General features: G+C 37.7%; 2 protein-coding genes across 2 annotated transcripts; both read right to left on the reverse strand.

Annotated features, from left to right (window-relative positions):
- Nucleotides 1-7,288: 7,288 nt before the first annotated feature.
- On the reverse strand, nucleotides 7,289-9,431 carry LOC137749033 (uncharacterized). Its single transcript, XM_068489216.1, has 3 exons — nucleotides 9,217-9,431; nucleotides 8,810-8,872; nucleotides 7,289-8,706 (listed from the first exon to the last, which is right to left on the reverse strand). The coding sequence occupies exons 1-3, from the start codon at nucleotides 9,304-9,306 to the stop codon at nucleotides 8,569-8,571; spliced, it is 291 nt and encodes a 96-aa protein (XP_068345317.1). The 5' UTR covers nucleotides 9,307-9,431; the 3' UTR covers nucleotides 7,289-8,568.
- Nucleotides 9,432-19,967: 10,536 nt separating this feature from the next.
- LOC137748547 (uncharacterized) lies at nucleotides 19,968-22,235 on the reverse strand. The gene is made up of 3 exons (XM_068488715.1): nucleotides 21,813-22,235; nucleotides 21,122-21,463; nucleotides 19,968-20,709 (listed from the first exon to the last, which is right to left on the reverse strand). Exons 1-3 carry the CDS (start codon nucleotides 22,098-22,100, stop codon nucleotides 20,221-20,223), a joined length of 1,119 nt encoding a protein of 372 aa, XP_068344816.1. The 5' UTR covers nucleotides 22,101-22,235; the 3' UTR covers nucleotides 19,968-20,220.
- Nucleotides 22,236-24,028: the final 1,793 nt, after the last annotated feature.

The raw sequence follows: 24,028 nt of genomic DNA on the forward strand, positions 1-24,028 counted from the left end.
TTATTCTTGCTCAAAAAATTGAAGTATTGGCAATAGTTATTTCCTGAAAATGGGTGTTGAAATTTCAACAATAAGACACTTGTGAAGACCACTAAGATAGAAGTGAGATGTAGTCAACCTCTTCGGGTGATGTGATCTAGAAGTTCTCTTTGTGACGTGACCAAATGTGGAAGTAGCAAAGAGATACAATCGAGGCTCCCGTTGATGTGTTTTAAATGAATCCTCACTCTAGATGCACCCCACTTTTGATTAATGTTGTAGGGATATTGAGGATATAGAGTTCAAACTTCCTTGGGCAACTACAATTTTCTAATTGCGTCCAGAGGACGATGACTTTTTGAGAAAACTACTCCTAGACTTTTCTACAAATTCAGCAAACAGAAACCTGACAATATTATCATCTTGGTGTATTTATATTTCATCGTGTTACATGTTTCACTTCCAAGCCTTTGGAAGTCGTTATGAAGGTTTTGAGTACTAGAAGTTGTTCCTTATTGCATTTCTATCCCTAGATTAACGATTAGTTTGAAGTGAGTTACTCAGACCTTTGTGGACGAGTTGCATCTTGTTTGTTCCACCAGTAGCATGGTTGCAGTATATCCTTATTTCCATTCTAGTCACTTGTAACCACAGTTACAATTTCGGGTTAACTATGGTATCATTGGAGTTAATGTATGGAGATTTTACCCACAACCATATTTAATGGACGCATACTTTTGTTAGAATTATGGGTAACTACGGTTACATTCCTGTTTAGGAGTATGATATCCTTCGAAATATAATACAAATATTGTATGTGCAGTTTGTGATTTACAGCAGATTATTGCGAACAAATATTTGATTGAGATTGTGATGTAGAAAATTTATGTTATTGACGATGTTGCCTCAGAAGGTAGTGAATGAGTACGATCGAGGCTGACATGTGTATTTCCCATTGAGGGGCAAGATGGTAATATTGCACCCTCGGGAATTGTTACTTGCTTATCAAGACAACAGTGAATTGTCGGTTTTGCGGGGTGCAGACCGTAATATTAATAACTTATTCGTTGGGTTGTTAAGCAAGTAAACAAGTAGATTATTCTACGTTAATATTTGTATTTACTTATTTAATTCGTTAATGGTTGTTTGGGCTTGACCCAAAAATATTACATGCTTAATTTCGAAGTGCGTTACGCTTTGAACACGTTTACGAGAGGATAGTAGGAATTTGGAGGCATGAAAGAAGAGTCACTACACTCCGATCATGACGGAATGTCATCTTCTTTTATGTAGTCGCTCTCACTTTGTGTCTTCCTCGTGTATGTAGTTACATACATATATCTCTTTAATATTGAGTATTCTACTTTGGATTGATGATTTTAAATTTCGAGGACGAAATTTTCTTAAGGTGGGTAGATTGTGACAACCCGTTCCAAATTTTACGTTTTTATTTTATTTTAAAAGCGTGAATTTACGAAATTGCCCTAGAGGCAAGGACTTTGACTTCCGTTGGCCATCGTCTAGAGAGACGTATGATTTATTCTTTTAACATATTCTCGTAATACTTGTGGATGTGAACGCATAGGCGAAAGCCGTTTGCGAGTCCGGATTATAACGATACAGTTACGGACGTTCGAAATTGGTTATTCAAGGTTTAGTGTTAATTAAATTAAATCCCCAATCAGAAATTGGTTATTTAAGATGAAGCCCAATCAGAAATGGGGAAAAGAGAAAGAAGAAAAAAAAAAAAAAAAAAAAAAAACAAGCTTTCCCGTGGGTTTTTCTAACCCGCGACCACCCATCTTCCAAGGCCGATTCCGGCCAACTCCGGTGAAGTTTTTCGATGCCACCACCACCATCTTGAAGCTCTCACTCCCCTCTACAAAACCCACCCAAGAACCACCTTGATTAACCATGGTATGAGGCGGTTTGAGGCCACGAAAGTTGACGAAAATCAATGGTGCTCCGGCCACCCTTTTCGATTTTCCGTCAAATCGGCAAAACAATGGCCGATGCCACCACTTGGGCTTTGTAGCCCATCATCCCAGGAGCAAAACCCAACCAACGATGACCCCGTTGGACCACCGTAGACGACGAATCGACGTCGGGAAGTTTTAGGCACCCGCCGGCTTTGTGGGCAAAATTGACCATCTTCCGTCCACTTTTGGACTTCGTGGCAGGTATGAAAGTTGCTCCACTCACTGAGATCTTCATTTCTGTGAAGTTTGAGAATTTTTGGAAATAGTTGAATTTTCCGGCGAGTCGGGGCGGCCGACCGCCACCCGCGGCGGCGCATGCGGCGGCGCGTGGTCAGTGAGCCGCCAATGCTATTTTTAGGCTATGTCGAATGTTTTGAATTCAGTTTTGTCATTTGAATGACGTAGGTTGATAGTTGGAACCTAAATTCGTTACGATACGTTACTTGATAAAATGTGAATCGATGATCCGACCGTTGGATCTTCACCAAAATTGGATACATTATAATACCTAATATTTAAAGATTATAGGAATTTACGGATCGGGAATCCGACTTACGGATCTTCCTGAATTGGATTTGTAAGTTAGTAAAATAAATGTTCACGGCCACTTGTTTTAGGCAATTGGCGGAGATCTGACCGTTGGATCGTAATGAAATTTTAGTATGTTATTCTAGAAACATATTGTGGATCGTTGGGAGTTGCGGATTGGAAATCTGATATGCGGATCTTCCGGGTCAAGTTATACAGGGTTGTAAACCCTACCGTCGATCTTTGATCGACGGTTGACTTGTGGTCAATGGGTATCAAACTATTTTAGAATGTCGTTGAGGTTGTGTTTTATGTGAATCACATATTCTACGGATAAGAGTTCTGAGATGTGATTTGATAATTGGTCACAGGGACCAATCATTCAGGACGCCTCGATGCGTGCGCTAGAGAATCATAGCGTGGGCTCCAGGTGAGTGGATCTTTTCCTTTTTATCTTACATATTGTTGAGAGTTCTATCGACACTTATAAATTGATTAGGCATATTACTTTCATATATAATTATTGTGAATGCTTGAAGTACTATATGAACTACGAATGGCTTGATCCCTGTCTAGGGTACGTAGGCAGTCTAACGAGACGTTAGATGCAGCCATAAAATATTTGAGACAAAAGCTTTGCTTGGGAAATTGAGTAAGGCGAAGGAAATTGGTAAAGGCAAGTTTTAGTTTTATGAATTAGTTAGCTAAATTAGTGTTAATTGGGTCGTCATGGATAATTATCCCTGAAAATAAGTAGTTTGGGAGTAAGGCGTTATTGATTGTACACTTCTCACTGTATTGTTTATAATTGAACATGCTACGACATGGTTGAGTATTAGATTGCATCATGGTATAGCAATATGTATAATACTTGCATATAATTATTGGGAATGCTTTCAAGTGCAAAGGTGAACTCAGGACGCCCAGGTAAGTTCAGGTGAGTTTATGGTACTAGTTGAATCGATTGCGTTATAGCATGACTACAGTTATGTGTTAGGCAACTTCGATACTGTCGTACTAGTTGCCATGAGTTGCATATGTTATATTAAGATGCATTGAGAGCTCATAAACCTGCACCCCGGTGTTAGTGCTCCCGCCCGTGGCCAGGGCACAGTCCTTCACGTGATGTTCACCTCCCGCACCTTATGCTCACCTTGGATTCAAGGTAGGTGCACAGTCCTGTCGTACAGACCACTTTAGGTGGTTCCGACTCGTAGGTGACCCGCGATTATTCGCCCAGTCTTCACATGATCGTAGCACTTATTTACACCCAGCCCTGTCGTACAGACCACTTTAGGTGGTTCCGACTCGTGTGCAGGTATACTTATTGAGTTATTGGCTAGCCAGGATTGATGAGATATGGATAAGTCGTACAAGTCACTATAGGTGACTCCGACTTATATGCTAGCCAGGATTGATGAGATATGGATAAGTCGTACAGGTCACTAGAGGTGACTCCGACTTATATGCTAGCCAGGATTGATGAGATATGGATAAGTCGTACAGGTCACTATAGGTGACTCCGACTTATATGCTAGCCAGGATTGATGAGATATGGATAAGTCATACAAGTCACTATAGGTGACTCCGACTTATATGCTAGCCAGGATTGATGAGATATGGATAAGTCGTACAGGTCACTATAGGTGACTCCTACTTATATGCTAGCCATGACTGATGAGATATGGATAAGTCGTACAGGTCACTAGAGGTGACTCCGACTTATATGCTAGCCATGATTGATGAGATACGGATAAGTTGTACATGTCATTTTAGATGACTCTGACTGATATATCACTTTGTATTGATTTAGTTCATTTGGCCTACTTATTAATGTATGGTGGAGTTAATGGCAAACCGTGGTTTTGGTCATTTCTGAGTATGGTTTGGATATATGTATATATGTCGTATTGTCTTATGGAAAACGATACGGGTTTTACATTTAGGGGCATTACTTTTAGAAAGGTAATAACTTTGGATAGCTTGGTTTTATTGCTTACTCACACCTTCTGTTTGGTGCCCTCCAGGTTTTAGCTGCTGAGTTTGTATCGACAAGAATCTATAGCTAATCTTAGTTTTGGTGGCTACTTTTAAGGGTATGATTCTTACCCACACTACTGTACCTTACTTATGCTCTGACATCGCGTGTGAAATGGGTTCGCTCCCACTCGTAGCGCCCTCTGGTACTTAGACACTTTTAGATTCAAATTTATTCACTTTTTATACACTATCACATTTTATGGCTTCGTCACCTTCCAGGTGTCGGCCAGCACAGCTCGATTCAGGGTCCAAGTGGACTTTCTGGGTCGGGGTGTGTCACAGACACCACCGCCAACCATGAATAGCAACCAGATCACAGCCATTAACAGGAGATAGTTGGCACCAAAGAGGGATTAGCCAACTACCAGTAAGAAGCTCATGGAAACCCACAAGCAACACTGTCGAAAACGGCAAACAACAAGGAGAACGTGGTGGTGTGGGAAACACCCGAGCTAGGAAAAACACCCAGCTCTACACACGAACTCAAAAGGAACTATGGCTGAAAATTGGACTAAGGAAGAGATAAGGAGAGGTATACCGACGGGAGATGAAGAACAAGACAGGCCGAAGGGGAAAAAAGGGAGAAGCATATGGAGAAGTGAAAAAAAAGAAGAAGAATATGGCTGAAGATCGGACTGAGGAAGAGATAGGGAGAGGTATATCGACGGGAGATGAAAAACAAGACAGGCCGGAAGGGATAAAAGGGAGAAGCATCTGGAGAAGTGAAAAGGTATACCGACGGGAGATGAAGAACAAGACAAGCTGAAGGGGAAAGGGGAAAAAAGGGAGAAGCATCTGGAGAAGAAGAAGAAGAAGAAGAAGAAGAAGAAGAAGAGAAGCATCTGGAGAAGTGAAAAGGTATACCGACGAGAGATGAAGAACAAGACAAGCTGAAGGGGAAAAAAGGGAGAAGCATCAAAGAAGAAGAAGAAGAAGAAGAAGAAGAAGAAAGAGGACATGGCAAAGAAAGGGAAAAGAGGAGAAAACAGAAGAAGAAAGCATTTGGAGAAGTGAAAAGAAAAGAAGAAGAAGAAGAAGAAGCAGAAGAGAAGAAAGAGGACATATCAGAGAAAGGGAAAAGAGGAGAAAACAGAAGAAGAAAGGGAAAGGGGGCAACCGACTCCAGCCAAAGCCAAAGTCGACGCCTGAGAAGGGACAAAGATGAAGGTCCTCACCAAAATTGGTTTTTTTGGGGGTGGGGTTGGGGGGGGGGGGGAAGAAACTCTCACAGAAGGAGAGATAAAAAAAAATTAAAAAAAAAAAGTTTAGGTTTTAACCAAAGGATTGGAGATGGTTTTAACATGCTTTACATATCTTTCTCAAAGTCATCTTTCTCTCTTCTCAAATTTGCCGTTAACAAACCGGTATTCAAGATCAATCCGATATCTTTTCTCCCCACCGTCCACCCTTCTCTCACACTCTCATGGCCGATTCCTCAGTTAGGTTGTTTGCAATCTCTTATTCCATTTCACATGGCGACCTTTTTGGCAAATCCAAAAGTTTGATTTCTATGATGATTTGTATTTATTACCTAGCTAGGTCTCAACAAGCCTCGATAAGAGATTGAAGAAGTTGGAAGATAGATGTCAGGTCAGTGGATCGATCTCATTACCTCTGCTGTCGGCAAGTCCCTTCATCATCCATTGAAGTAACCATTTTAAACAATTTTGTATAGCGCAATAGCTGCAAGAATGAGGCTGGAAATAATTTCTATAATTATTTATATTCCTCTTGAAAAAAAAAAAAAAAAAAAGGTTGAAGAGAGAGGAGATGAGAAGGTGAAGCTACAATTAGAGCGTCAGGAAAGACCAAGAGAGAAGAAGGTAACTGGAAGAAAAGGTGGTGCTGGACAATTTTATCTCCGCACCTATAATGGAGTTAATGAAAAATTTCGCTTTTGGGATAAATTTGCAAACGGTCTTTACCATGAGGGTTTGAATTCTAATTTGTTTTTAACACGGTGGTTATCTTTCAAATATTCTATCACGACATGGAATATTAATTTGATTTGGCCTTACTTGAAATGAAAATTTTAATAGGTATAGAAATGGAAAATTCATACATCGACCAAGTAAAAGAGGAATTGAAATGGAATCAAAGCCTCCATCAAGATGTACCTAGCCTCAATTCCTAAAGCAAATGACAAGTCTCATGCATGTGGCGAGATAGTTTGACCTATACTCATTATTCAATACTTAATCATCTTTGTTTTGATCGTTCCTGATTTCAATTCTTCCCCAATTCTTGAATTTTTTCGTTTGCTCTAACTTTATTTATATTGTCGATGTTTTGCTCGTTCCTCGGTTCAATCCTTCCCCAAGATGCTTTCTAGAATTTTCTCGTTTGCTCTAGCTTTATTTATTTTGTCAATTTGAATGACTCTGATGCGATTTGCCCATTTATTTTTTAAAATTTTTGTTAGATAACAACTCTTAGTCGCTATGATGCACAATTTGATCATTAGAGATTGACTCTTTCCCAGATCCTCTTTATACTACAAGTTCTTCATAGCTAGATATGGGTGGATTTAATGGCGATGTGACTTCTATGTGTGGTGATAGTTATTATTTAGCGTTACAGATTCAGTTAGGAATTTGAGCTATGTGAATTCGGATATGACTTATGCATTTTTGATGTCACGAGTTTTTTGTTATTCATACTTCAGAGTTTTTTTTTTCACCACTATGTTAGAAACTTAGAATTCTTGTCTTAAACACCTTTTTTTTTTTTTTTTTTTTTTGTTTTAAATTTATCATGGGAGTTCGATTTGGTTCGACGTTTTAAAATTAAACTTACGATTCGAGTGTGTTTTTGGATTTGGAACAAGGATGGCGCTGCAATGCATTGCCCAATTCAACTTTGAGTTGCTTTCCTTTCTGCGATTGCAAGCATTGCAGGTGCGGTGCGCTACTTTTAGAGATTAAGGTCTACTTTTGAAGATTAAAGTTTCCTTTTGGTGCCTTTTTATTTTTGCTAGGCCTAAGTTTGTCTGGACAGCTCGAATGGAGAAATTTTTAATTATGAAGAGAATACAACTAGTACATCAAATGTTTTAATAGAAGTGGAAAATTTGATTTTTTAAGTTATTAACATTTTAGCACATATATTCCATTATTTGTATAGTAACACGTGGTGAACTACCCTATGTACAAGTCACACTGAAATTTTTTTTGCTCTAATGGTATTAAGTTGTAGCTCACTTATTGCTTTAGTAGTTTGCTGTCCTTCTATCTTAAGTTTTGTACCGTTTATCTTTTTTAATGAAAATTCTCCTTTCGACAAAAACATATAAAAATAATAATAATAAAAAATAACGAAAAATCTAAATATTTTTTAATTTAATGAAAAAAAAACAAATAAATGTATACTAAATGATATCAAAAAGAAAAATAAAAATATAATTTTTCGTTAAAAATGAATAATACTAAAAGTATTTCGTTAAAACTTTTAATAAAAAATTCCTAAAACCAAAACGAAGAGGACATATCACGTGCACCTATTAAAATAGTGACCTCCCATGTTTTAAAATATATCCAACATTAAAACCTGATCGAGTTTTTTTTATTTTTATTTTTAATTTAATGTAATTTAATTTTATTATTATTATAAAAATAAGAACAATTGATGACAAACTATGGTTACCACTATTTTTCAGTGGTCGTGAAGACTCACATAAGTATTTTAATATTTCATGACCATAAGTATGACTTCCACATCAACCGCAGATTTCAAACTCGAGATCTTCAATTTTTAATTTAAAAAAAAATCTTGTAATACCACTAACTCGTGGTTAAAACCTGACCAGGTTAAATACAACTAAAACTGATTGACTAAATCTATCAAGAAAAAACCATTCCATAGAATATCTCGCCCCAGTACTTTAGGAAAACAATCAATTCAAAACTTTCTCGGAATCGTATGAAGAACAAGTCACACAAAAAACCGACTGAACGAAAAAGAAAAACATAAAAAATCCATATCATGTACAAAATTTTACATCCAAAACACCTGCAGTAATTAAATTATAAGAGTGAACCGGCAGCTAAAAAGGAGCTGAGACAACATCCTGGGGTCCTCGTGGTCTTATGAAATAATCATCCGAGTACTCGGGTTCCTCAACTGAATCTATCATCATTTCATCACCATTTTGCTTGATTGAACTAACTACTGGTTTCAAACCCTACAAATTAATAATTAATTTAGTTGATTTAAATCTTGGTTTCTAATATTGTTAGATATTCATCGAGAAAAGTTATTAAAATGGTTTTTCAACCACAACGTACCTCTGTGAAAATGCTCATTGCTTCTTCTATATTCTTTGTATTCACCACATACTTGGCTGCCTCCTGCAAGATATCACCATAGTTAAAAATTACAAACCCATAAAAAATAGATAAAATGGAAAACAAATTCAAACTCATGATTCCAGCTGTAGCAGAAAGGATAAGAAAATGATCATGCATGCATTCGTCATATACTGTAGCAATAAAAGGAAGAAGAAAATGATCATGTACTCGCCATATATAGAACCTCTTGTATATCTTACTCTCTGCATGCCTTTTACCTAATAAAAAGAACTTATACGGTAAATAATAAATCATTCCCTTTTTGCTACTGGTACCTGAAATGAGATATCCTTGCTAAGGAGCATATGCATTTCCCAAAAACCCAGAAAAGATTAGAACGGTACCCTTGCAAATTTAATTTGGTCTATCCGCAACGTTCTTGGCTCGGTTTCTATCGATGATTTCCTATCCATCCGGGTTGGAGCAGCTTCCATTTTCTGAAGAGGGAGAGACAGACAGGAAGATATAGAGAGAGCAGAAAGATTTAGAGAGAGAAAGCAGAAAATTTCTTTTGCTTTTTGGGAGCTGAGAGACAGAAACAGATTAAAGCGCGTAACGAAATGATATCTGATGAAGAAAATGAAATATTGTGAAGGGATTGTGTTTATATATACTTGGTGGTAGGTCGTGACTCATTGACTGGTTATCTCACAAGCCAATGCATGGGGAGACCAAGATCACCACGTAACTAACGTGGCCAGTAACCACCACAGAAATTCGAGTGCGTGGCATTCAGGGGACGGGGATGCCCCACGTGGCGGCTGATGGTTGACTCGTCCTTGTGTAGAAACTGTGGGTTTGCCGTGATTCCGACATTTTTTTCCAAATGGGGAGACTTATGGTGGTTTTCTTGGGGACACTTGTCGGCGTAGTGCTGCGCCCTACGGTGACCAACCAGGGAGGACCACGAAGGCTTTTCATTTGCCAAACTTCAAAATAAAAAATGGATTTGATCACGAATAAGGATATAGATTGGTGGAAAAGTTAGAGACGCAAGATTCTATATTTTTCATTTTTGAGAACAACCTTAATGAATGAGACCAAAATTAGGACAGAAATTAAAATGCATTAAGAGAATGTGAGAATTCTAAATTTTCGAACATTTTGAAGTGCTATGAACGTATTCGGATAAAAAAAAAATTTCAATTATTCTGATTTTATGGTTATTTACTTAAATTATATACTTTAAAATTATTTTGTATGTTATTGTTCAATGTTCTTATATATTAAAAAGAATAAGCATACTAGTATACTACAAAATTCAAATTCCAAAATTTCCGAGTATGACGAAAATGTATATAAAAATTGTCATATGATCCAATTTGATTATGAAATTTTGAAACGAAATTGAAAGGTAGTTTCCAATCCGATCCTTCCCAAAAACACCCCTATAACAAATCAACCATATGATGTTGACCGTAGTTTCTGATCCAGTCCTTTCCAAAAATACCCGTCAAACTCTAAATACAATACCGCCCTCCACAATAGCTGAATAGTGTTGCAGTTATATTTAGAATAGAAATGTGATTATATAAATCCTAGGGAATCTGAGAATGTATCTTATATTCCTATTAGGAGTAGATTACCTATTAAATGTTGTAATCCTAAAAGGAAAGGTTTTTACCTAACATACCTCACAATTAAATCACTATCTATTCTCTCTAATTGTAGTCGGCCCCCCTTTCTCTCTAAACCCTAGATTGTTCAATCAAATAAGCCTACAACATGTTATCAGCATGCTCTTGTCAGAAGCTGAGGAATTGACGCACCGTAGGAGGAGACTATCATCCACAAACTTCAAAGGCTTATTTTTGTTTTTTTGCTAATCAGGTACGCTTAAAATAAAAGAAGATATTTGAAATGTCCACGAAGCATGAAAACATTTCCCATGATACATGAACCCCTTTATGTTTATATTTTCCTTACGATAGATACATTGTATATGTTTATATCTTTGTTAATATATATATTTGTTTCATGTATCGCACAATTAAATTGTTATGTGGAATATGTGAGTCAAAGTATAAAATTACATTAGAAGCAAATTTAGGGTTTCCTAAACCCTAGGGGATTTCCAAAAAAAAGAAAAAAAAGAAGGGAGAACTAGGCCTCGACACTGTGCACGCCATTGCTAAGCCTTGGCCAGGGGTCAATTTGATCGGCCTGAAGCCCTGAACCTGTTTGCACCTTGGCCCGCGCCATTCAACTAGCCCATATTGGCTGGGTTTTCTTCCCCGAACTACACGCCGCAACCTTTTATGGTTGTTGGGCTTGTGCCACAACTGCGGGCCTGCAACCCTAGTTCTAGGTCCACACCAGCAAGTTGTTATGCTTGCTAGGCTTTGCAGCAGCCCGGCTCGCATCACATACAGCTAGACCATTCCGGCTGGACTTCTCATCCAAACCCACAAGCCAGCAAACATGCTAAGCCTGAAACTCGTGCCCCATCTTCAACCTAAAATTGAAAACCAGCTGCGGTTGAGGCTTCTCCTACTCCTAAGGCCCTTTAGGGCCCTGCTTTTTACTAAAGGCACCCAACCCGAGCCTAATTATTTTTGGGGCAATATTTTTCGACCCAAATGCTATTATTTTAGCATTCTAAATAATTTTAACCCGTAAGTTAATCGTATTTTTGCTTCTACAATTGACCCTATAAGGCTCGATTTATTGAATTAATTAAAAGTGACATGTAGTCCATTAATTTGATAATGAATCCAAAATTATTGACCTAAATATCACTTTTGGACATTAACGATTTAATAATTTATTTTTATTTTTTGAACCGTAACATACTTTCGTAGTAACGAAGCTCTCACACTTGAGTTTCCGAAGAACCTCAAATCCACTATATTCAAATTAGTATATTGCATTATGTGTTTCTTGTAGGAACCTCTCATTATGAACTAATTGTTCATAAAACTAAATTGAACCTGTAGTTTCAAATTTAATGCATTTGAAACCTGAAGTTTTCATTTAAAAAATACCACATGAAACCTGTAGTTTTCATGCATAAATTAAACTAATACATGTCTATATAACCTGTATGTTCTACGATATATGTCTACGGCTTACCATATGACTAATCACGTTTTTCCCTCTGTTTTAGGGACATGTCGAACTTGAACAAGCTCAATTTCTTTGCTTTAGAAGTCTTTGGAAGAAACTATTTGAAGTGGGTTCAAGACGTGAAGCTCCATCTGACTGCAAAGGGTATTAGAGCCACCATCTAAACACCCGTCGCCGACAAACCTATTGACGAAGCTTAAAAGGCTACTGCAATGATCTTCATTCGAAGACACATCCATGATGTACTGTAGACTGAGTATCTCGCTGATGAGGACCTACGCACCCTCTGGCTTGCTCTGGCTGACCGTTTCGATCACCAAAAAGACATATACGTGCCTAAAGCAAGACACGACTGGCAGCATGTTCATTTCCAGGACTTTAAGTCTGTGAATGAATACAACTCTGAAGTTTGTAGAATCCGTTCACTGTTGAAATTTTGCAAAGTGGAACTAACCGAATAGGGTCTCATGGAGAAGACCTATACGACCTTCCATGCCACCAATATTGTCCTGCAACAACAATATAGGGCATATAATTTCACCAAGTTTTCAGATTTGATCTCTGTTTTATTTCTCGCTGAAAAGCAGAACCATCTTTGATGAAAAATCATCAATCTCGACCCACTGGCTCGAATACTGCGCCTGAAGCGCATGTGACCAATTCTAGCAGTTATAAACAACGAAAGAATTGTCATGGCCGTGGCAATGGGCGACAAGCTCTACCAGGGGCCCAAGGTCAACAGAGTGCCGCACCTAAGGGAATAAATGTGACCCAGCAGCATCCACCACTCGCTTCTAAGGCCCCAAACTTCAAGAACAAGGGCAAAGCTCCCATTTAGCCCGCTTCTACTGAATTGGACATGTGTTATCGTTGTGGATCAAGGGATCATTGGTCACGCATATGCCGAGCTTCCCCTGAGGCTATTGCCAAGTATCATTCCAGTCATGAGTCTAACTTTGCACATGTGGAACATCCGGAATATGCAACTACATCAATGAAGATATCAGATTTTCAGGATGCGTCAGCTCCTATGAATGAATAAGTTAGACATGTTTTTAGGGTGTTTACCCTTAGTGGCCGAACCCACTAGGACTGGCTGGCCCTTACCCCCTATTTTTCTAGGTTTATGGTTTAATTTTGAACAATTTTTCTAAGCATTTGGAATAATTTGTTTGGTTTTGGGTTGTTTTGAATAATGGATTGTTATTTGAATGGATATTATTTTCTCGAATTGCTTAATTTATTGAATGAACTTATATTTATGCATGTGACCAATCCAATCAATTTATTTCTAGGTATATCTAGTAGGGAAGTTAGTTGTCTGGCATATAGTACAACCACGCACACCATCTTGCGTGAACGACACTATTTTACTAACTTAATACCCAAGAAAGCTCATTTGACAACTTTCTCAGGCCCATCCAACCTGATTGAAGGATACGAAAAGGCACGTATTATGTTATCTAATGGTACAATTTTAACCATTAAGGAGACACTTTATTCTCCATGTTCTAGAAGAACGTTGTTGAGTTTTAGAGATATTCGAGATAATCAATATCATATTGAAACCACTAAAGATAATAATTTTGAATTTCTTCATATCACTTCGTATGAATATGGCCAGAAGCGTATTCACGAGAAGTTGGAACGTCTGCTGAGTGGGTTGTACATCGTAACTATTTGTGGCATAGAAGCCCATAGTGTGGCCGGCCCTATGCCTGCATTCCAGGACACTTTGTTGCTTTAGCATGACCATTTGGGACATCATGGACGTGACATGATGCACCGTATCCTCAAATCTTCACACGAGCATAAGTTACATCCCTATGTTAGAATTCCGCCATGCAAAGCGTGTTCTTTAGGGAAGTTGAATACTTAACCCTCAGATACAAAGATTATTCATGATCCCCCTAAATTTCTTTAGAAGATTCAAGGGGACAATTGTGGACCTATCCAACCAACCTGTGGACCATTTAGATACTTTATGGTGTTGGTTGATGCATCGACACGATGGTCACATATTTGCCTGTTGTCCACACACAACGCCGCGTTTTCTAAACTCCTAGCTCAAGTCATTAAGCTAAGGGCTCACCACCCTGATTATCCAATAAAGTTGATTTAACTAGATAACGCTAGAGAGTTTACGTCACAGACTTTTGACGATTATTGTCAGTAAGGATTAATGTGGAGCATCCTGTACCCCATATTTACACCCAAAATGGCCTGGAAGAAGCTTTCATAACGCACATTCAATTGATAACTCGAACTTTGGTTATGAGAACCAAACTGCCGATATCTGCCTGGGGCTATGTAATATTTCACGCAGCTATGTTGGTCCGCCTGAGACCCATCACTACCCAACCACATTCACTGTTCCAGTTGGTCACTAGATACGAGCTTAACGTCTCGCATTTATGGGTGTTTAGGTGTGCCATTTATGTGCCAATAGCGTCGTCACTATGTACCAAAATGGGTCCTCAGAGAAAAATGGGAATCTATGTCTCTTATGATTCACCATCAATTGTTCGTTACTTAGAACCCTTGATAGAAGATCTTTTTACCGCACGTTTCGCGGATTGTCATTTTGATGAGACAGTCTTCCTGTCGTTAGAGGGAGATAAGCATGCTAACGTTCCCATAGAATGCCGCGAATTGGCGTGGTATTCTCTCACTATGTCTCATTTAGATCCCCGCACTGCCCAGTCTAAAACTGAGGTACGTTGAATCATAGATCTTTAGAGCATTGCTCAAAGCATGCCAGATGTTTTTAATGATCTAGCGAATGTGACAATATCACATATACCAGTTGTAAATGTACGTGCAATGATATATGTACCCCGTGTACGTTAACAATCCGCCTGGGAAGGTCAGACCATCCCCGAAGGTGGGGAGGCCGCACCCTCCACACGGCAAGGTACATTGGTGGTTAGCCAATTATCTGCTATGATCCTGAAGCATGGTATACCCCTTGGTTCAAAGGATTCATAACCCCGAAAGAGGAAATTTGCACCAACTAGTAACCCTAGTTTGAGTTTGACCATCACTCACTCATCCAATCTAGCGTATGAGGTTATTCTGGATTATTATGATGCTTTAGACGAAACATACCAGCTTTTCGAGAATCGCAAGATTTTGGTTCATTATGCAATATTGGATAAGGTTTGGAATATGAATAAGATGATCGTCGACGATGCATTCACGTACTCAGTAGGTGCTAGCATCATGCTTAGCGATGACATTGAACCATGTTTCGTCGATGAATACCGACGTAGAATTAATTGGTCAAACTGGAAACAAACAATTCAGGTCGAACTCGATTCGCTCGCGAAACGTAAAGTGTTTGGACCTATCATTCCTCCACCACCACACGTGAAACCCGTTGGCTACAAATGGGTTTTTGTGAGGAAACGTAATAAGAAGAATGAAATAGTGCGATACAAAGCACGCCTCGTACCGCAAGGCTTCTCTTAGTGCCCTGGGATTGATTACTAGGAGACATATTCTCCCGTAATGGATGTTATAACGTTCCGCTACCTAATCAGTTTAGTAGATTTCGAAAAACTGAATATGCAGCTTATGGACGTGGTAACCACGTATCTCTATGGGGATTTAGATACGAAAATTTACATGAAGGTTCCAAAAGGACTTCCATTGATTAGTTCAAATAGTTCTAGACCACGGAACACTCTCTCAATTAGGTTGAGGAGGTCACTCTACGAATTAAAACAATTCGGGCGGATGTGGTATAACCGTCTAAGTGGATATTTGACAAGTCAGGGTTATGTGAACAACGAATTATGCCCATACGTGTTCATAAAGAAGTCACATTCCGGATTTGCAATTGTTGCAGTTTATGTCGATGACATGAACCTCATCAGGACTCTCGTAGAGCTTGAGGAAATTGTTGCACACTTGAATTCGGAATTTGAGATGAATGATCCTGGGAAAACTCAATACTATCTTAACCTGGAGATTGAGCACTGTTCGGATGAAATCCTAGTACATCAATCGAACTACACCCAAAATGTGTTGCGTCGTTTTAATAAGGATAAAGCGAAGCCTTCGAGTCCACCCATAGTTGTTCGGACTTTAGATGCTAAACGAGATCCCTTCCGTCCTAATGAGGATAAGGAAGAGATTTTGAAACCCGAAGTTCCTTCCCTAAGTGCAATTAAGGCTTTATTGTACTTAGATCAATGCACTAGACCTGACATCTTATTCGTTATTAATCTTTTGGCAAGATACATCAATGCGCCCACACGCAGGCACTGGAATGGTGTTAAAGACATTTTCCATTACCTCAAGGGTACTACGGATTTGGGCTTGTTCTATACCCATGAATCTTCGAGTGTTACCGCCTTCTATGGTTCTCGGATTGATTATCGCCTTGTTGGTTATGCAGATGCTGGATATATGTTTGACCTACATAGAGCACGTTCTCAAACGGGTTATATCTTTACCATTGGAGATACCGCTATATCTTAGAGGTCTACAAAGCAAATGCTAGTTGCGATTTCGTCGAATCATGTTGAGATTCTCGCCCTGTATGAAGCATCGTGTGAGTGCCTTTGGCTAAGCGAAGTTATGGAGCATATTTGAAGCACTAGTGGTCTTACATTAGTCGTTGATCTTCCTACGACGATCTTTGAAGACAATGTATTAAGCAGTTAAAGAAGGGATACATCAAGGGAGACAACACTAAGCACATAGCACCGAAGTTCTTTTACTCACACCAGCAACAGCAAGATCAGAACACTGAAGTTAAGCAAATTTGTTCCCAGGACAACCTGGTTGATCTCTTCACCAAGTCATTGCCCAAGTTTACATTTCAGAAGCTCGTCCAAGGAATCGGTATGCATAAATTATTTGAGTTGAGTCGCTTGTAGTTCTCTTATTTAGAAGTTATGTCTAACTCAAGGGGAGTATCTAGAAGAATACTCACTTGATCTTAATGTACTTTTTTTTCTACGATTAGGAGCATTTTTCCTACTCGGTTTTTGCTGCCTAACAAGGTTGTAACGAGGCACCTATCCTAGGATGATCATACTCCGTTTAGTTCACTACTTCCGTCCTGTTTGACATTTGTTTTAGACATTATGCATACGTCTCACTGTTCTCCTTAGTCTATGGTTTTGCCCCATACCTTGGGTTTTACCATAGCGATGTTTTGTGAGTTTTACTACAAATGCATACTTCCTTAAATTTGAGACTCAAGATCACCCATTGTGTCGATGACTTTATCAACTATTCTACCTTATCTACTGAAGATCTGATGCGATGGTTTGTTGAGTATTTACAAACTCAAAGGGAAATGTTGTAGTCATATTTAGAATAAGAATGTGATTATGTAAATCCTAGGGAATTTGAGAATGTATCTTATGTTCATATTAGGAGTAGATTACCTATTAAATGTTGTAATCCTAAAGGGAAATGTTTTTACCTATCATACTACTATAAATAAAGGCACAATGGGGTAAATCAAACACACATCACAATTAAATCACTATCTCTTCTCTCTAATTGTGGCCCCCCCCTCTTTTCTCTCTCTAAACCCTAGACCGTTCAATTAAATAGGCGTACAACAAATAGGTGTTAATAGTTGAATAGGATTTATTATTATTATTATTATTATTATTATTTTGGAAAAAGAAAACCTATTTACAATAATAGTGCAAAAATGAATGAGTACAATGAATGATTGGGTTTGTTTATTCAGGTCTCCATAAAATTTTATGGAGGATTTCAATTCGATTAAATAAAAAAAAGGCATCCTACACTATAATTACAAATGAATTTCAATCCTCTAATAACAAGTCACCAATCAAGTTCGGAGGTTGCCCGTACGGAATGGTGTCCCGGATTCAATTTGGAAAATGTGTCAAACTATGAAGAAAGCCCCTATCTGTATCATGGTCCCTACAAAGATTTATCTTCCTCTCGTGCATTTGCTTGGCTAGATAATAACACGTAGCTAGCTTTGGAAGTTTTATATGATTTTTTTTTAATCTATTGGGAACAGGATTTGATACATTAAGTGTAATAATATCTTTAGGTTTTTTTTTAATTTTTAACCAATTGCATTATTACATTTGTTGTATCGAACTGTATTTCTAACATACTAAAACATCCGTCGTTTTATAGACTTTAAGCTAGTGGATGGGGAATTGGATCATCTCCTGACCAACACACAAGGGCCGTTAGATTTTGATCAAACGGCTACAAATAGGGGGCCTCCTAAAAGTTATAATAATTGTAGCCTTTGGATCAAAATCTAACAACCCTTGTGTGTTAGTCAGGAGGCTTCTGAGCTTGGGCTCAGGAGAGGATCCAATTCCAGTGGATGGTATAGTATAATATTCATAAGTAAACTTTATTTTATTTTATTTTATTTTTATCAAATCTGCAAACCCTGTAATGTGTCACTCATATAAAATAAACACGTTAATCAATACTTAACTAATAATTCAATCATCAATAATCTCATATAATTTGTAAAATTTAGTATAAATAGTTAGCCTTTCTAGCATTGCATGTTTAACACAAATGTGATTTATCGTGTTTGAAAAAGTGAAATTTGTTGGTTCATTTGGCAAGCAGAATTTAGTGAACACGTTTACGTACTTGCATGTATCTGAATATGCAAAAACAAACTACAGGAGCCAAAAACTCCACTTCACTTCACTTCACTAAACTTTGATCATGCCTTTTGGTCATAAACTACTTTTCTCCCAATAATCAAATATTAAAAGCTCATATATCAGTTTTTGACCTACACCGCAACAAAGAATTAGATACTCAAAAAATGAACAGTCAGATTTGAGCATTGAGAACCAACTGCTATAAAAAAAAAATAAAAAAAAAAAATCATACAACTCCATCATCAAACCTTTTATACATGCAAAGCCAAACCCTTGATCAAAATTATTATCTACTGTCATTAAAAAAATGGGAAAATTAGAATGCTCTATATTTTTTCTATAGTTGTTAGATTAAACATTCATCCATTTTAAAGATTTAATTAAGGTGCTTCGATCAATTACTACCTCAATCATTTTCTATTTATTTAATTTCTATGTTCTTCATTTAAATGCATTTATATAGAGGCATAAGGTAGCTTAGCAACTAATTGCCTATAATATAGAAATTTAATTTCATCAATCCCCTTCTATGCATTCAATGACATTTTTTAATAAAATAAAATAAAAAATTAATTAACGAATTCCTCATTTAAAAAAAAAACTCTTTTTATTAAAATTGTCTCAATAAAAAGTCTTCAATACATATTTTTTGCCTGTATAGATATATAAAAAATATACTTAAAACTTATGGTACATTTGAGAACAAAAGTATCGACTTTTGGTACGTTTAGATTTCAAATGTACCAAGGAACCAAATACACCAAAAATTCAAATGTACTATAAAACCAAATGTACCCATTGTTAAGTAACCCTTTTCGTTTGTTTAGATTTCAAATATACAGAGAAACCAAATGTACCAAAATTTCAAATGTATCATAAAACCAAATGTGCCCATTGTCAGGTAATCCTTTTGGTACGTTTAGATTCCTATTGTACCAAAAGACCAAATGAACAAAAAATCTCAAATGTACCACAAAACCAAATGTCTCTATCAGATAACAATTTTGGTATATTTACATTCCAAATGTACTGAGAAATACAAAAAATCAAATCCACTATAAAACTAAAAGTGTCTGTATTATAGATACCTAGACGTAGCTATATAATTAAACAAATCTTTATTATGTGTTGGGTCTTCTAAATAATAAATTTTGACAATTTTTTTTTATAAATATTCTACCGTATTCACAAAAAAAAAGTAAAAATTATAACAAACAATAAAAAAATGCATAGAGATGGATAATAAATGCATAAATATAGGGATAATAGGAAAAGAAAGAAAAAAAGAAAACGAAATGCCCAGGAGAAGTCGTGAAAAACTAAAATTCTAAACAAAATTGAACTTATGTGAAAAACTGAAATTAATAACCAAAATTTTAGAAAAATGTTTGATCAAATTTTCAAAAAGAGTGTATGTTTAGTCTAAAAAATTAAAAAACAAGGCGCTTATATCAAAACGCCCCTTAAAAAAATTACGTACATACAAAATTTCAATTCAATTATGCAGCTTAACAAAATTGCTGTTACGAAATCTTTTCATCACTTGCCATACATGTGTATCACTTCCACACTCACTAATATTTACATAATTTTCTTTCTTTCAGCTATCTCCTTATAAATTTCAAACAAAAATTCTCAATCAAATCAACTATATCCTTGTTTCATTTCAGCAGGGGGCAGAAAGCTCTCCATTGTCAAACCCCATATATTAAAATCCACCTCATCAATCTTCCACGTTTCCTCCATCTCCCTCTTGTGGTTTGCAGACTGCTCACCATATCTGAACACCTTAACCCTAGTCCTCCCACTGTGAGCAATGTTGACGCCGTCCACGTACTTGTAATCTTGTATCACCGACTCGGTGCTTGTCTCCCAAAACACATCCGTGTCGTCCCCTTTGTTCTTCATGCTAAGCAGCCTCGAGTCCTCAAATTTCACCAGTAGACCCGATCGCTGGCTAAAATATCCCCATATTGTGTGGTGAATTATCTCATAATTTGGACCACTCTGTGCCTCACGAATTGCTGGACTTGTTTCAAGCTTCAGAATGAAGCAATCATCGTCGTGGATGATCTTCTCACCAATGCACATTGCATCTGCGAATAGATTGGCCGTGGCCCTTGGATCCAAACCCTGCATGTGTTCATGTTCATATCACATTGTCAGTGCCACGAAGTAAGTTAATCACTCAAGAATTGTCAAGAAATGTAAAAATCCTACTTGTATGAACAAATTCTCTGTGTGAACGTACTAATGGGTTTTGAATAGATTGAGAACTTGAACGGATTCAAGTAGATGAGACTAGGTTTTTGATGGTCGAGCTGGCTGGGAGTAGACTTTGTGCACACCATTTTCACCTTCTACGCTCTCTTCATTCTGACATTTGATTTTTCTTTGATTTATTTGTATCCGATAACAAGAGAAGTGTACATAAAGTGAAAAAGGGCGTGCACAAATCATTTGGAAAAATATATTTATTTTCATAATTATGTCCAAAGTAAATAAGAAAATGTTGAAAAATATGTGTATATATATATATATATACCTGCAGAAAGCGACGCAAGGGTCTAGGAGGGCCTTGGGAGACGGGTGCTTGTTGGTTAGAGGAATGCCTCCATGAAAGCTTGCCATTGCTTCCACAGATGACCTTGCAGCCAGACACAACAAGCTCTAAGCACCACAAGTCCGGATTCTTTTGCCACAGCACGAAACCACCCCTCTCGTCTGATCTCCTTTTCACCTCAACGCTCACGTCCCCTTGGTGAAAATCCGATGCACTGATCTTAACCTCGCCGGTCACACACATGCTCTTCACCGAGTTCAGTGCTGGTTGCCCTCCCGTTGCGGCTGTGTACTGTTGCACGATGTATTTGGCTGTTGAAGCTTGCTGTCACATATTGAGTGGAGTTATGTGATTATTTCAAGCATAGGAAGTGATCTTCAGATTCTCATTTTTTTCATCTGCACTCAGATTCTCATTATTGAGTGGAATTATTGCTTGATGTATTTGGTTGTTAATTCTTCTCTCATTTATGGACAATACGCAAGTTCTTTATGTACTCATTCGAATGAATTGTCTCAACTCTTCATTAGTTTGAGATTTTATCAATAACATTAACATAACAAGTAAAGATGTTAGATGCCATATAACCATTCATTTTCACGTAACAACAATAGAAATCCGTAACAAAATATATAAGTAAATAATAACTATCAGATGGATTGATGATTCTTACAATGGAAGAATCTCTAACTGGACGATGTACAGAATGTCCCAATTGAACTTGAAGAGGGATGAGAGGAGAGCCAACAAGGTAAAGCAAAAAGCGCAGCTCGTTTAAGCGTCCGGCGATGACCGGCGCAGACCATTTGTCAGAAGTTTGAGCCTTCATCCACGTTAACATGTTTTGCCATCGCAATTGCACATTGCTTCCCATACTCGTGAACATCTCTTCTGGTATGGGGACCTCAAGAACGGTCTCGAGGCCATCTTCTTTATCAATATTTGGACAAAGCTTCCTCATGTGTATTATGATCTCATAAAAGAGAGAAGGTGAAAAGGAAAGTAAAAAAGAGAGAGACTTAGAGTCAAGGGCTTAATTAAAACGCCTTGCTCTCCTTCCTCAAACCTGATGAGGGAAAAGAGGGAGCTATGTGGAGAAAGTGGGGATGATGAGAGGATGGGGGTGGCTGTGAATTTGCCAAAGGTTCTCCTTGCTTGTAGGTGTCATGTGGGCAAGATTTATAGATGGATTTGATTTTTTTAACTTTCTATTTTAGGTGCATAATTAAGTCATATTTTTTAAACTAAATTGAATAACATATAATTATGTTCTTACTAGTAAAAAAAAGGTTTCTTAGGGTGCGTTTGTTACACCTCCTTAGGTGGGACTAGCTTAGATTGGCATAAGTAGGATTATAATCCTACGTTTGGTTTGGTCTTGGACTACAATAAATGAGACTCATCTCGACTAGGAGGTTGTCTTCACTTTGCTAAACCCCGTTTAAGAGTCCCGAACTTTCACATGGTATTAAGTAGGACTAAAATGAAAAAGTGGCCGACATCTATGAAGAAAGTTGAGGTCCCACCATATACCAATTGGCAATATGGGGAGTAGCCCAACATTTTATAAGTCCATGCAAGGTCCATCCTTCCATCAATGTGAGAGTCATTCTCAACACACCTGTGTGGTGAATTTTTAAGCCTGACATGTGGACAACACAACGGGATGATGTGAAGCGCGTGTGGCCGTTTGGTTGCTCTAATACCATGAAGAAAGTTGAGGTGAAGAAAGTTGGGGTTCCTCCATAAAACTAATTGGTAATATGGAGAATAACCCAACCTCTTATAAGCCTATGCAAGGTCCCTCATCTCATCAATGTGGGATTCATTCTCAACACGTCCCCTCTAGTGTGGCCAACCTCTTATAAGCTTAACACGTGAACAACACAATGGGGTGACTGGAAGCGCATATGACTGTTTGGCTTCACACGTGAGACAACTTGCTCTGATACAATGAAAAAAGTTGGAGTTCCTCCATAAAACCAATTGACAATATGAGGAATAGTCCAACCTCTTATAAGCCTATGCAAGGTCATTCTCTCATCAATGTGAGATTCATTCTCAACAATCTAGACCCAAGCTTGCGCTTGCTAAACCCTAACATCCAGTCCCTGGGCTTCACCATCTTTCTCCTGTAACGCTATCACCGTGGCTAAGCAGTTGCTTTTCCATAGCCCGAGCCAAAGGGGCAACTGTAGCTCACAGCCGACACGCCCACACCGACTGCCTAATCAAATTCCAAATACCAAAATTCGAAAAAAGAATAATAAACTGCTACACCAAATCGTGCATATGAATGAAGTTTTGATAGCTTCACACTTCAAAACTGGCTAATTGAATAGAGAAGTTACTATTGAATTCGTGAAATTAGGATTGACAACGCAATAACAGAGCTGTGAAACATTGTTGAAGACTTGAAATGGCAATCCTTTGCTCCAGTCATCTCTGCAAACAATTTTGAGTGGAGAAAACAAGTTTGGGGACGAAGAGATGAGAGAGACAGAGGGGAAAAAAGGAAGATAAGGAGAGATTGGGACAGAGCTAACAAGGGGGAAAATGAGAAGTTTCTTGAGAGAGTAAAGTTTTTCCAAAAAAAGAAAAAGAAAAAGAAAATTGTTAAATTAATAATAAAGTATTATTAAATATGTATTAAATAATATAATATTATAGAATACTTTGTTAATTATCAATTTTTTAGTCCGCCACTACATCAAATACTTCAGTCAGTTAGTCTAGTTTAATTTATTCTAAGCCAATCTAGCTTAGCCCTTGAAGCTAGTCAAATCCGAGATAGTCAGATACAACAAATGCACCTTTATAGTCTAACATGGCCCACTTGAACAATTGTATATCTGTGTCTTTAAATCCTTCAAATTACAAAGTATTCTT

Source organism: Pyrus communis, chromosome 10, assembly GCF_963583255.1.
Source record: "Pyrus communis chromosome 10, drPyrComm1.1, whole genome shotgun sequence".
NCBI lineage: Eukaryota > Viridiplantae > Streptophyta > Magnoliopsida > Rosales > Rosaceae > Pyrus > Pyrus communis.